Source organism: Hyperoodon ampullatus (genome assembly GCF_949752795.1).
Source record: "Hyperoodon ampullatus genome assembly, chromosome: 19".
NCBI classification, from domain to species: Eukaryota; Metazoa; Chordata; class Mammalia; order Artiodactyla; family Ziphiidae; genus Hyperoodon; species Hyperoodon ampullatus.
This window is the reverse complement of record NC_136932.1, coordinates 56629396-56642281: the sequence shown is the minus strand read 5'-3', so window position 1 is coordinate 56642281 and position 12886 is coordinate 56629396. Positions and strand designations below refer to the sequence as shown.

General features: G+C 48.4%; 1 protein-coding gene across 1 annotated transcript in view; it reads left to right on the top strand.

Moving 5' to 3' along the window:
- Positions 1–12525, top strand: part of SCPEP1 (serine carboxypeptidase 1) — a 35812-nt gene extending 23287 nt beyond the window's left edge. The window contains exons 9-13 of the mRNA XM_079724856.1: positions 431–524; positions 1296–1409; positions 4055–4192; positions 5188–5351; positions 12204–12525. Coding sequence (XP_079580982.1) covers positions 431–524; positions 1296–1409; positions 4055–4192; positions 5188–5351; positions 12204–12266 — 573 coding nt within the window. The 3' untranslated portion in view covers positions 12267–12525. The remainder of the gene's footprint in view (positions 1–430; positions 525–1295; positions 1410–4054; positions 4193–5187; positions 5352–12203) is intronic.
- Positions 12526–12886: the final 361 nt, after the last annotated feature.

Here is a 12886-nt window from a genome sequence, read left to right as displayed (position 1 = left end):
AGACTTGCCTGCCTCTTGACTGAAGGTGTGGCTTCTATAAAAAAGAATATGTCCCACAGAGGCAAGTGTTTGGATCCTTGCCGAGCAGTGCTTTGGCCCCAGTGAGCCAGGAGGGAAGAATGCACAGGCTGAGGACTTGAGTATGTAGGACACTCTGTAGCTCGGTTTTCCCGGGTAATTAACACACAGGCCCTTGGTTTCCTCCTGCGGCATCGGAGCTCCACTCAGATGAGCTGCTCACTATGCCAGGAGACTGGGCTGACACTGCTGGTCTCTGAGCCTTAAGGGCTACATTTCTTTCTAGTCCAAGCAAATGTACAGAGTTAAAGCTGTCCTCGGATAAGGTGGAGAGCCAGGTGCCGTTCTGTTTTGCAACTTTGATAATGAATAAATAAAACAAACAGCCAAATATATTTCTTCTGTATTTCAGAACACAGACGGGGTGAACTTCTATAACATCTTAACTAAGCCGTCTCCCACGTCTACTGTGAAATCGAGTCTAGAATTCACCCAGAGCCACATAGGTGAGTGGACCTTGAAGTTGCTAGACCCTGTTTCAGCTTCTGTGTGAGAGGAAACCAATTTTTTAAAAAGCTTTATTGATATATAATTTACATACCATAAAATTCACCCATTTTAAGTGTGTAATTCCATGGTTTTTAGTTTATTTACAGAGTTGTGCACTCATCACTACAATCCAGTTTTAGAACATTTCCATCACCCCAGAAAGATCCCACATGTCTGTCTGCAGTCAATTTCTGTTCCCCTCCCAGCCCCAGGCAACCACTAATCTGCTTTCTCTCTCTCTACATTTGCCATTTCAGGACATTTCACATAGATGGAGTCATGCAATAGGTAGTCTTTTGCATCCGGCTTCTTGCACTTAGATAGTGTTTTGAAGTTTGGAGACCAGCTTCTGCACATTGAATTACGATGTCAGTTCTCCTAAAGGCTGGATTGAGTTGTCTTCCCTGCGGGTGCTGAATGCCTGGTACCCTCCCGCCATGTAGAAGCTGCAGGAGGCCTCTAGATTCCACTCAGCTGATTGCCTTTGGCCGTGTTGGATAATCTCAGTGGCCCCAGAGTACATAAAATGCAGCAATCAAAACCAATAAAGCATCTCCACTTTGAACATGTTCCTGACTCCCCCGCCATCTGGGGGGAATCAGGGGGACACTTTTCTTTTTCCAGGTGCAGGCCTCCCTCTTACACACACCATCCCTGGCAGCTTAGAAAAGAGGTTCTCTTGGTCTTATTTCCAGTCCTTTGACTCACCGTGTACCAGTTTGTTTTAGTTCATCTTTTCCAGCGCCATGTGAGACACTTACAGCAGGATGCCTTAAGTCAGCTCATGAATGGTCCCATCAGAAAGAAGCTCAAAATTATTCCTGAAGATTGCTCCTGGGGAGGTAACTTGTGTGACCTAATTAAAGCGTCTTTTGTAGAGCTGGGGGGTGAAAAAGGTGGAAATTGAAAGGCCTTAATCTGTTGAGTGGGTTTTGGTGGTGGTAATAGTGTGTGTAGAACAGTATCGACATTGATAGATGAGCAAACATAGAAAGACAGTAAATAACATGCCAAAATTGGTTCAGAATCAGGGGTTGGTAAGGGAAGTGGGTGGGGAGAGAAATGAAGTGACTTTTTATAAGTGGAAGCCAGGAGTGAGTACATGGGAATCATCACACCCTCCTCTTTACTTTTGTATCAGTGTGAGGTTTTCCATAATAAAAAATTGAAATTAAAAAAGCCATGCCCAGGGCTTCCCTGGTGGCGCAGTGGTTGAGAGTCTGCCTCCTGATGCAGGGGACATGGGTTCGTGCCCCAGTCCGGGAAGATCCCACATGCCGTGGAGCGGCTGGGCCCGTGAGCCATGGCCGCTGAGCCTGCGCGTCCGGAGCCTGTGCTCCGCAATGGGAGAAGCCGCAGCAGGGAGAGGCCCGTGTACCGCAAAAAAAAAACAAAAACCATGCCCAAGGCCACAGTTGGTTGTGGGTGAGACTTCCAGACAAAGGTCCTTTCAGACAGGGTTTGAGAAGCTCTCTCTGGCTGGCATCTGCAGGCATCCTGATGTGGATGTGGTCTGGCATCTATTGCATTCTGGTCTGAAGGTCATAGTGGGGAAATACTGGGGTCCTCAGGGACCGAGACCGGGTAGAAATCTAGCATAAGTTCCTGCTCAGTCTTACAGGGAAGCCACGAGTAAGTGGGACTCCCAGACTCCTGGAGGGGAAACACTCAAGCTGAGGAGGGTTTTGTTCATGTCTAAGAGACCCCAAAGCTATGCCTCTGTTAAGGCAGAACGTTGACCGCGGTGGGGAGGCTGGGACTTGGCTCTGGCCCCGGCTTCTTCAGGGGACACGGCCATCCTCCCAACACGCAGTCAACAGAGGACTCGTCCTAGACCTAGTGTCTTCATTTCCCCCTCACCCCTTAGAGTTTTCTAGAAATGAGGGGAAAGTTAGCTCAAACAAAAGAATGTGGTGTCAGAGCTTTAAGGGGTACAGACACCCATGGGAGGTTGGACGCTGAGAAGGAGGAGATGTGAGCGCCCCCAGGAGGCCAGGTGAAGGTCAAGGTCACAAGAGCACATCTTTTCAGCTCAACCCCCTCATCTTACCTTCATGACAGTGTTGTCCAGCCCCAGCTTCTCTCGTTATAGGGACCCTCCCTCCCTGCCCAGTGTGGCTGGACGGGCGAGCCGACTACACTTTTGCAGATGGAAACTGATAAGAGCAAACTCTCCCTGGCTCCGGGTGTGCCTGTGTATGGGTCTGGAAAAGACAGACTGTCCTTTGCGGGTACCCTCAGCGTCCCAAGTCCAGTCTGTAGTTAAGGCCTGCGTACTTTGGAGTCAGCCAGGCCTGCGCTCCGGCCCCAGCTGGCCACTGGCTGCTTCTCCCGGGGCGTGTTGCTCAGCCTCTCCGAGCCTTATTTTCCTCAGCCGTTGCAGAGGCTAAAGAACCGAACCTCGCAGGGTTGGTGAAGGAAGGAGGCAATGGGATGTTGCTTGCAGAGTGCTTACTTAGCACAGCGACTGGCAACTAAAAATCAATGATGGCTGCTGCCGCTGCTCAGTACGATGGCCGTGAGGGTCAGGGATCCAGCAAGAAGGCTGTGCGGACCGCCTCCTCTCTTGCCTGGGGCTACTCCTCCATGTGACTTCACCAAGGGCCAGCTCCGAATTGGTTTAGGACTGATTTGTTGATTACTAAGGTAGCCCTACTGGTTCAGAGCTTAAGACTTGGCCCTGAAAAAGCAAAAACAAAGCAAAACAAAAAAACCTTGTCCCTGGTGTGACTCAGCAAAGGAGGAAAACTAATGCTGGCCCCAAATCAGTTTGTCCCCTGAGAGGACCAGCCCAATGGGTGTTTTCTTTTTTTCTTTTTTTAAAATATTTTTTATTTTTTTGGCTGCATTGGGTTTTTGTTGCTGCGCGTGGGCTTTCTCTAGTTGTGGAGAGTGGAGGCTACTCTTTGTTGCGGTGCGTGGGCTTCTCATTGTGGTGGCTTCTTTTGTTGTGGAGCACAGGCTCTAGGCACGCGGGCTTCAGTCGTTGCGGCATGTGGGCTCAGTAGTTGTGGCTTGCGGGCTCTAGAGCACAGGCTCAGTAGTTGGGGCGCACGGGCTTAGTTGATCCGCGGCATGTGTGATCTTCCCGGACCAGGGATCGAACCCATGTCCCCTGTGTTGGCAGGCGGATTCTTAACCACTGCGCCACCAGGGAACTCCCTCAAAGGGTATTTTCTAAACCTCCCTGTTTCCTTGGGTGTTAGCTTTCTCTGGGTTTCCATCCCTCATGACAAGTGGCATCTGCTGTCATCACAAGCACCTGGATGAACAGACACGTGTGCTGTTTGGGCTCCTCTTCTACACGGCCAGCTCAGGGCACAGATTTCTTGGCCAGCTGGTCCCTGTTGGCGAAGCAGCTGTGTATTCGGTCTTTGTTAGGGGCTGCACGGTGGTCACTTTTGGGTGCTGGATGCTCTGGGCTGAAAGGTGCCTCTTGTTCTGGCAGGTTCCAAGCTGCTACCTCTTTCTCCTTCCCCTTGTACAGGCCAGGCTGCCAGCGTCTTCCTGAACATGGAGGAGGACTTCATGAAGCCAGTCATCAGCATTGTGGACGAGCTGCTGGAAGCCGGGGTCAACGTGACTGTGTATAATGGACAGCTTGACCTCATCGTGGACACCATAGGTAGGAACCACTTGGAGGCAGTGTCGTGGGTTGAGCTGGAAGGGAACTGGCCTCTTGGGGGACTGTTGACATTGAAATGGCAGGAGGAAGGCCATTTCCTGTTACATGCATCCACCCCTGACCTTGACTCTTTGAAGAGGGTAGGGCTGCCCAAGGTTGTGACCCCTCAGAGAAGCCTGGCCTGTCCAGCTTTTGAGGCCTTAGGTATGATTATAGAAAAGGATAATACCCACGCCCACCTCGAAATTTAGAAAGAAGACATTTCCCTAGCCACTGGACAGAGGCACCATTTAACTGAGGGAAAACCTCATTTTTGTGCAGTGTCACAGGGGGTGGTAAGCACTGCAGCATCAATCAAGACAGCCCTGCTGACTCTGTAAAGATGAGGACCCAGGGGAAATGGTCTTGGTGGGGTCCCTCCCGCACTGGCTGCCACCTGTGCCCACCTCTGGTTTCAGGGAGGGCCAGGGAGAAGCTCAGGCAGGTTCTCAGAACTGGCAGATAAATTGAGGCACATGGTCTGGCGGGTGTGAGCGTTCCTCAAAGTCAGCAGGATTGAATATTTTTGCGACTTGGGAGCCTCTGAGGACGATTTGAAAAGGTTCTGTGTTTCTTCCATGACCTTCCCGATGTGATCCACCATCTCCTTACCCTGAGGCTTCTCCGTCCTCCTGACAGCGCTGTCCACCTCCAGAGGTCCCCGATTTCCTTCCTATAGAGCGTAGGGCAGTGGGAGGGCCAGGGGCAAAAAGTAGTCACAGCTGTTAGGTTTCTCCCAGGCAGCCTGGCTGTGGCTGGGACACCCAGTGCTACAAATGTGGAGTCCCAGGCCCTGCCCAGACCTACTGCATCGGAATGTGCATTTTAACAATATCCCAAAGTGAGTTGTATATACATCCCAGCTTGCAGATTCCATGCCGAATCATGGGACCCAGATTTTGGTTTCTCCTCCGCTCAGCTCTTAACGCTGGGCCCTTCCTCACCCCCCTCGCCAGGTCAGGAGGCCTGGGTGCGAAAACTGAAGTGGGCAGAGCTGCCCAAATTCAGTCAGCTGAAGTGGAAGCCCCTGCACAATGATCCTAAGACTTCAGAAACGTCTGCTTTTGTCAAGTCCCACAAGAACCTGGCTTTCTACTGGATTCTCAGAGCTGGACACATGGTGAGAGAGGGTCAGCGTTTGTTCCAGGTTTGCCACTCGAGTTGGGGGTGGAGGAGCCACATGCACTGGTCTCATAAGTGCATTGGGTTTGGGGGTGTTTTGGGGTCGCTAATGAAACTCTATTTGTGCTTCATTGAAAAAGTAAATCCTCCTGAGAGACTTACGCTGGGTTCGCTATCCTCTGCTCTTTAGGTTAAATGAGTTGAATGTTACTTTCCTCTGGACAGTTTGTCCTGAAGGAGCTTGTCCCGAGGGAGGGAGGGAGGGAGAAATTGTCTTTCCTTGACATTTTCAGGGAGTGAAATCAGAGCTCGGTGGTCTGTAAGGCTGAGCACAGTGCAGAGTACAAGTGTTTGTGAGGAGCGGTGGCTCTGGAACTTCAATTCAGAAGAGGCTTCACCTGCAAAGACAGGCACTGAGGCTGCAGCACTCTTGCACTTGCCTAGTGAACACGGTGTTTTCCCTTAGGCTGTAGGTGGACTGAGTAGCTTTCCCTGGGCTGAGGGAGATTATGGAGGAATGGATCCACTATGCAAGCACATGCATACACACACAGACTACCTGCAAAGGAGCCAAAGGCAGGAATGCCCAGGAAGCAGAAGGGGCCCAGGTGTTTCCCTCATGGTTATGCTTTGGTCCAGCCATTTAAATGCAGGCTCTCCTTTCGTCCCAGATGGCAGTTTCCTGGAGGAGATCTGTGGGAGAGATGGTAAGGCTTGGCGCCATTGTGCTAAGACAGAATCTCCACAGAGAAGGGCTGAGGGACAGCTGTCTGGCTAGAAAGGAGGGCATAAGGAACTGGCCGTAAAGCTTCATTTGCACAGTAAGCACATCATAGGGCATTCACTTGGACCGCCAAGGAAATGCTGAGGGACTTGGGGGTTACCAATAGTGGGTCTCAACTGGGGTCAGTTTTGCCCCAAGGGGACTTCAGGGATGTCTGGAGACATTTGGGGTTGTCGCAGCTTGGGGAAGGTTGCTACTGCTTTGTGGTGGGCAGAGGCCATGGATCCTGGTAAACATCCTGCCACACACAGGCCCACCCCCGGCCACAGAGAATTGTGCTGCACAAAACGTTAGTTGTGTCAAGGTTGAGAAACCCTGATCCAGAGGAAAGTGGGAGCTTGGGTATATGGTATACTTGTTCTCACAGTATTTATTAGGTATCTTGACCATGGATAACTTATCCTCAACCTCTCTGACCCCTAGTCTTCCTTTTTTTATAGATATAAATTTTATTTATTTATTTATTTATTTTTGGCTGTGTTGGGTCTTTGTTGCTGCGCACAGGCTTTCTCTAGCTGCAGTGAGGGGGGCTATTCTTCATCGCTGTGCGCAGGCTTCTCACTACAGTGGCTTCTCTTGTTGCGGAGCACAGGCTCTAGGCGCTCAGGCTTCAGTAGTTGTGGCACGTGGGCTCAGTAGTTGTGGCTCGTGGGCTCTAGAGCACAGGCTCAGTAGTTGTGGCGCACGGGCTTAGTTGCTCTGTGGCATGTGGGATCTACTCAAACCAGGGATCGAACCCATGTCCCTTGCATGGGCAGGCGAACTCTCAACCACTGCGCCACCAGGAAAGCCCTTCCCTTAGTCTTCTCTTAAGAACCTCCCAGAGAGAGACAGGGGAAGATGGCGGAAGAGTAGGACGTGGAGATCACCTTCCTCTCCACAAATGCATCAGAAATACATCTACACATGGAACAACCCCTACAGAACACCTACTGAACGCTGACAGAAGACCTCAGACCTCCCAAAAGGCAAGAAACTCCCCACGTACCTGGGTAGGACAAAAGAAAAAAGAAAAAACACAGACAAAAGAATAGGGATGGGACCTGCACCAGTGGGAGGGAGCTGTGAAGGAGGAAAGGTTTCCACACACTAGAAGCCCCTTCGCGGGCGGAGACTGCTGGTGGCGGAGGGGGAAAGCTTCGGAGCCACAGAGGAGAGCGCAGCCACAGGGGTGTGGAGGGCAAAGCAGAGAGATTCCTGCACAGAGGATCGGTGCCGACCAGCACTCACCAGCCCGAGAGGCTTGTCTGCTCACCTGCTGGGGCGGGCAGGGACTGGGAGCTGAGGCTCGGGCTTCGGAGGTCGGATCCCAGGGAGACGACTGGGGTTGGCGGCGTAAACACAGCCTGAAGGGGTTAGTGCGCCATGGCTAGCCGGGAGGGAGTCTGGGAGAAAGTCTGGAGCTGCCGAAGAGACAAGAGACTTTTTCTTGCCTCTTTGTTTCTTGGTGCGCGAGGAGAGGGGATTAAGAGCGTTGTTTGAAGGAGCTCCACAGACGGGCGTGAGCCACGGCTATCAGCGTGGACCCCAGAGATGGGCATGAGACGCTAAGGCTGCTGCTGCAGTGACCAAGAAGCCTGTGTGTGAGCACAGGTCACTTTCCACACCTCCCCTCCCAGAAGCCTGTGCAGCCAGCCACTGCCAGGGTCCCATGATCCCGGGACAACTTCCACAGGAGAACGCATGACGCACCTCAGGCTGGTGAGCCAGAGCCCCCGAATCAGCTGCTCCTTTAACCCTGTCCTGTCTGAGGGAAAAACAGATGCCCTCAGGTGACCTACACGCAGAGGCGGGATGAAATCCAAAGCTGAACCCCGGGAGCTGTGTGAACAAAGAAGAGAAAGGGAAATTTCTCCCAGCAGCCTCAGAAGCAGTGGATTAAAGCTCCACAATCAACTTGATGTACCCTGCATCTGTGGAATACCTGAATAGACAACGAATCATCCCAAATTGAGAAGGAGGACTTTGGGAGCAAGATAGATTATTTTTTCCCCTTTTCCTCTTTTTGTGAGTGTGTATATGTATGCTTCTGTGTGACATTTTGTCTGTATAGCTTTGCTTTCACCATTTGTCCTAGGGTTCTGTCCGTCCGTTTTTTGTTTTGATCTGTTTTACTTTTCAAAATTTTTTCCTTAATAATTATTTTATTTTATCTTACTTTATTTTATTTTATCACCTTTCTTTCTTTCTTTCTTTCTTTCTTTCTTTCTTTCTTTCTTTCTTTTCTTTTCTTTTCTTTCCTTTTCTTTTCTTTCTTCTTTTCTCCCTTTTATTCTGAGCCGTGTGGAGGACAGTCTCTTGGTGCTCCAGCCAGGCGTCAGGGCTATGCCACTGAGGTGGGAGAGCCAAGTTCAGGACACTGGTCCACAAGAGACCTCCCAGCTCCACGTAATACCAAACGGCGAAAACCTCCCAGAGATCTCCATCTCAACGCCAAGACCCAGCTTCACTCAACGACCAGCAAGCTACAGTGCTGGACACCCTATGCCAAACAACTACCAAGACAGGAACACAGCCCCATCCTTAGCACAGAGGCTGCCTAAAATCATAATAAGGCCACAGGTATCCCAAAACACACCACCAGACGTGGACCTGCCCACCAGAAAGACAAGATCCAGCCTCATCCACCAGAGCACAGGCACTAGTCCCCTCCACCAGGAAACCTACACAACCCACTGAACCAACCTTAGCCACTGGGGACAGACACCAAAAACAATGGGAACTACGAACCTGCAGCCTGCGAAAAGGAGACCCCAAACACAGTAAGATAAGCAAAGTGAAAAGACAGAAAAACACACAGCAGATGAAGGAACAAGGTAAAAACCCACCACACCTAACAAGTGAAGAAATAAACAGTCTACCTGAAAAAGAATTCAGAATAATGATAGTAAAGATGATCCAAAATCTTGGAAATAGAATAGAGAAAATGCAAGAAACATTTAACAAGGACCTAGAAGAACTAAAGATGAAACAAGCAATGATGAACAGCACAATAAATGAAATTAAAAATACTCTAGAAGGGATCAATAGGAGAATAACTGAGGCAGAAGAACGGATAAGTGATGTGGAAGATAAAATAGTGGAAATAACTGCTGCAGAGCAGAATAAAGAAAAAAGAATGAAAATAACTGAGGACAGTCTCAGAGACCTCTGGGACAACATTAAATGTGCCAACATTCGAATTATAGGGGTCCCAGAAGAAGAAGAGAAAAAGAAAGGGATTGAGAAAATATTTGAAGAGATTACAGTTGAAAACTTCCCTAATATGGGAAAGGAAATAGTTAATCAAGTCCAGGAAGCACAGAGTCCCATACAGGATAAATCCAAGGAGAAACATGCCAAGACACATATTAATCAAACTATCAAAAATTAAATACAAAGAAAACATATTAAAAGCAGCAAGGGAAAAACAACAAATAACACACAAGGGAATCCCCATAAGGTTAACAGCTGACCTTTCAGCAGAAACTCTGCAAGCCAGAAGGGACTGGCAGGACATATTTAAAGTGAAGAAGGAGAAAAACCTACAACCAAGATTACTCTACCCAGCAAGGATCTCATTCAGATTTCATGGAGAAATTAAAACATTTACAGACAAGCAAAAGCTGAGAGAGTTCAGCACCACCAAACCAGCTTTACAACAAATGCTAAAGGAACTTCTATAGGCAAGAAATACAAGAGAAGGAAAAGACCTACAATAAAATACCCAAAACAATTAAGAAAATGGTAATAGGAACATATATATCGATAATTACCTTAAATGTAAATGGATTAAATGCTCCCACCAAAAGACACAGATTGGCTGAATGGATACAGAAACAAGACCCGTATATATGCTGTCTACAAGAGACCCACTTCAGACCTAGGGACACATACAGACTGAAAGTGAGGGGATGGAAAAAGATATTCCATGCAAATGGAAATCAGAAGAAAACTGGAGTAGCAATTCTCATGTCAGACAAAATAGACTTTAAAATAAAGATTATTAGAAGAGACAAAGAAGGACACTACATAATGATCAAGGGATCGATCCAAGAAGAAGATATAACAATTGTAAATATTTATGCACCCAACATAGGAGCACCTCAATACATAAGGGAAATACTAACAGCCATAAAAGGGAAAATCGACAGTAACAATGATAGTAGGGGACTTTTAACACCCCACTTTCACCAATGGACAGATCATCCAAAACGAAAATAAATAAGGAAACACAAGCTTTAAATGATACATTAAACAAGATGGACTTAATTGATATTTATAGGACATTCCATCCAAAAACAAGAGAATACACATTTTTCTCAAGTGCTCATGGAACATTCTCCAGCATAGATCATATCTTGGGTCACAAATCTAGCCTTGGTAAATTTAAGAAAATTGAAATCGTATCAAGTATCTTTCCGACCACAATGCTATGAGACTAGATATCAATTGCAGGAAAAGATCTGTAAAAAATACAAACACATGGAGGCTAAACAATACACTACTTAATAACGAAGTGATCACTGAAGAAATCAAAGAGGAAATCAAAAAATACCTAGAAACAAATGACAATGGAGACACAATGACCCAAAACCTATGGGATGCAGCAAAAGCAGTTCTAAGAGGGAAGTTTATAGCAATAACTTTAAGAAACAAGAAAGGGCTTCCCTGGTGGCGCAGTGGTTGAGAGTCCGCCTGCCGATGCAGGGGACACGGGTTCATGCCCCGGTCCGGGAAGATCCCACGTGCCAAAGAGCGGCTGGGCCCGTGAGCCATGGCCGCTGAGCCTGTGCGTCCGGAGCCTGTGCTCTGCAACGGGAGAGGCCACAACAGTGAGAGGCCCGCGTAACACAAAAAAAAAGAAAGAAAAAAGAAACGGGAAGGGAGTAGTAGCCCACCCTTTTAATAAACTTGATCCGTAGAGACAGTGGACCAGGCAGCAGGACACAGTGTTAAGAAGGCATTTTTGTCACGGCTCTGAGTACCTTCGGTGTTGACTGGGCAAAGGCAGTAGGAGGTCTTAGAGCACAACACGATTCCAAGAAAGGGTCTCTGCGGAGTCAGAGAGGAGAGGGAGGCAGGAGGAACCAGCTGTGGGCTGTCACTGGTGTGAGGAGTTCAGGCCCGTTTCCTTTTGGTGTGTCACCCATAGAACGAGGCATCAGTTGGAGGCAGCCTTAAAATAGCTGTTGGAGACTGTTATTAAGTCATCCCCCAACGCCTTCCTCTTTAGTTGATGAAGTGTCGTTTTGGCCTTCCCCACCGTGCCTGTGCCTCCTGGGGACCAAGCCTGGCAGGAGAGTCGGGGGCAGGAGTGAGAGAGGATCGTGGCGCCGCAGCAGTTCAGAACTTGGAGCCAGCTACTCGACCGCTGTCTTTGTGGAGGGGAAACTGAGGCCTCTGACCCTGCCCCTTTTGATGGTGTGTGGGAAGGAGGTTTTTTACAAGAATTATTTGAAAGGTCTTACAGGAAAACAAGAAGTTGAATAACTGTGTAAAAGCCGGGGTGCCCCAAACAAAGGGTCTTGTTGGTTTACGGATTTGCTGTTCGTTTCCCTTCCACTCTGGGACCCTTCCTACACAGAGAGTCCTTTAAAATGTTTACAATCTTCCCTCTTCCTTGAACAGGCTGGATCCTAGTAACATAAGCACAGCCCTTATAAAGACATCAACAGGGACTTCCCTGGTGGTCCGGGGGTTAAGACTCCGCGCTTCCACTGCAGGGGGTGAGGGTTCCATCGCTGGTTGGGGAACTAAGATTCTGCATGAGGTGTGGCGAAAAAAAAAAGAAAGAAAGAAATCAACAGATCAGCCCCAATGGAATAGGAGATTCCTTCCTAAATGCTGGCTTCTGTAGACCCCTGCAGCCCAGCAGGTGGGGGCCCAGAAGAAGATTTGTCCAGTGTAGGGTCATTTCACAGAAGGGATGCTCTTTTAAGGAATGGCACCCAGGTGCAGCTGTCCTCCCAGGTTGCTGTCACAGAGCTGGCCCCCTTTCTGGGAGCAGCGTCTCGGGATGCCGGCCCTGACCTCAGCCCCAGGCATGGAACCAGGAGTGCTAACGCAGATACTGCTTGCTTCCAGGTTCCTTCCGACCAAGGGGACATGGCTCTGCAGATGATGAGGCTGGTGACTCAGCAAGCATAGGATGGCCTGGGCTGGAGGTGAGCTGCTTGGCCTTGGGGTACGGAAGCCGAAGCAAAGCACCCGGAAGGTGTAGGAACCACTCTTCTCCCTTCGAATCTGACTCGGGGGGAGAACCTCACTTGGGCTGTGATTGTGAAGGGTCCCATCAGCTTTGACAGAGAACAAAATCATTGCCTCTGTGAAAACTTGGAAATCATTTCTGCTTCTGAAAACTAAGTTTTAAAAAAATGGATTTGTTTTCATCAAAATAAAGGGTTGAAATAGATTGACATTTTCTTATTACAAAAGCAAATTATGTGATTTATAGAAAAAAACAGGAAATACAGGCAAACATAGAACAAAATGAACACTCACATACTCCCTTCCCAGGGATAAGCACTGTTACCACTTAAGTGTTTATCCTTGCAAATCTTTTTTTGCTATATATACATATATATTTTTTACAAAAAACACAGTCATTGCTATGTTATTTCACAGTCTAGTTTGTTCACACATCAGTATGTTGTCTGCTGAGCATTCCATTATATGGATGTACCATAATTTACCTACCAAATGCCCAGTTGTTTCCCATAAGCAGTGTCTAGTTTGTTGCTTTTATAAACGGTGCTCTGGTGATTTAT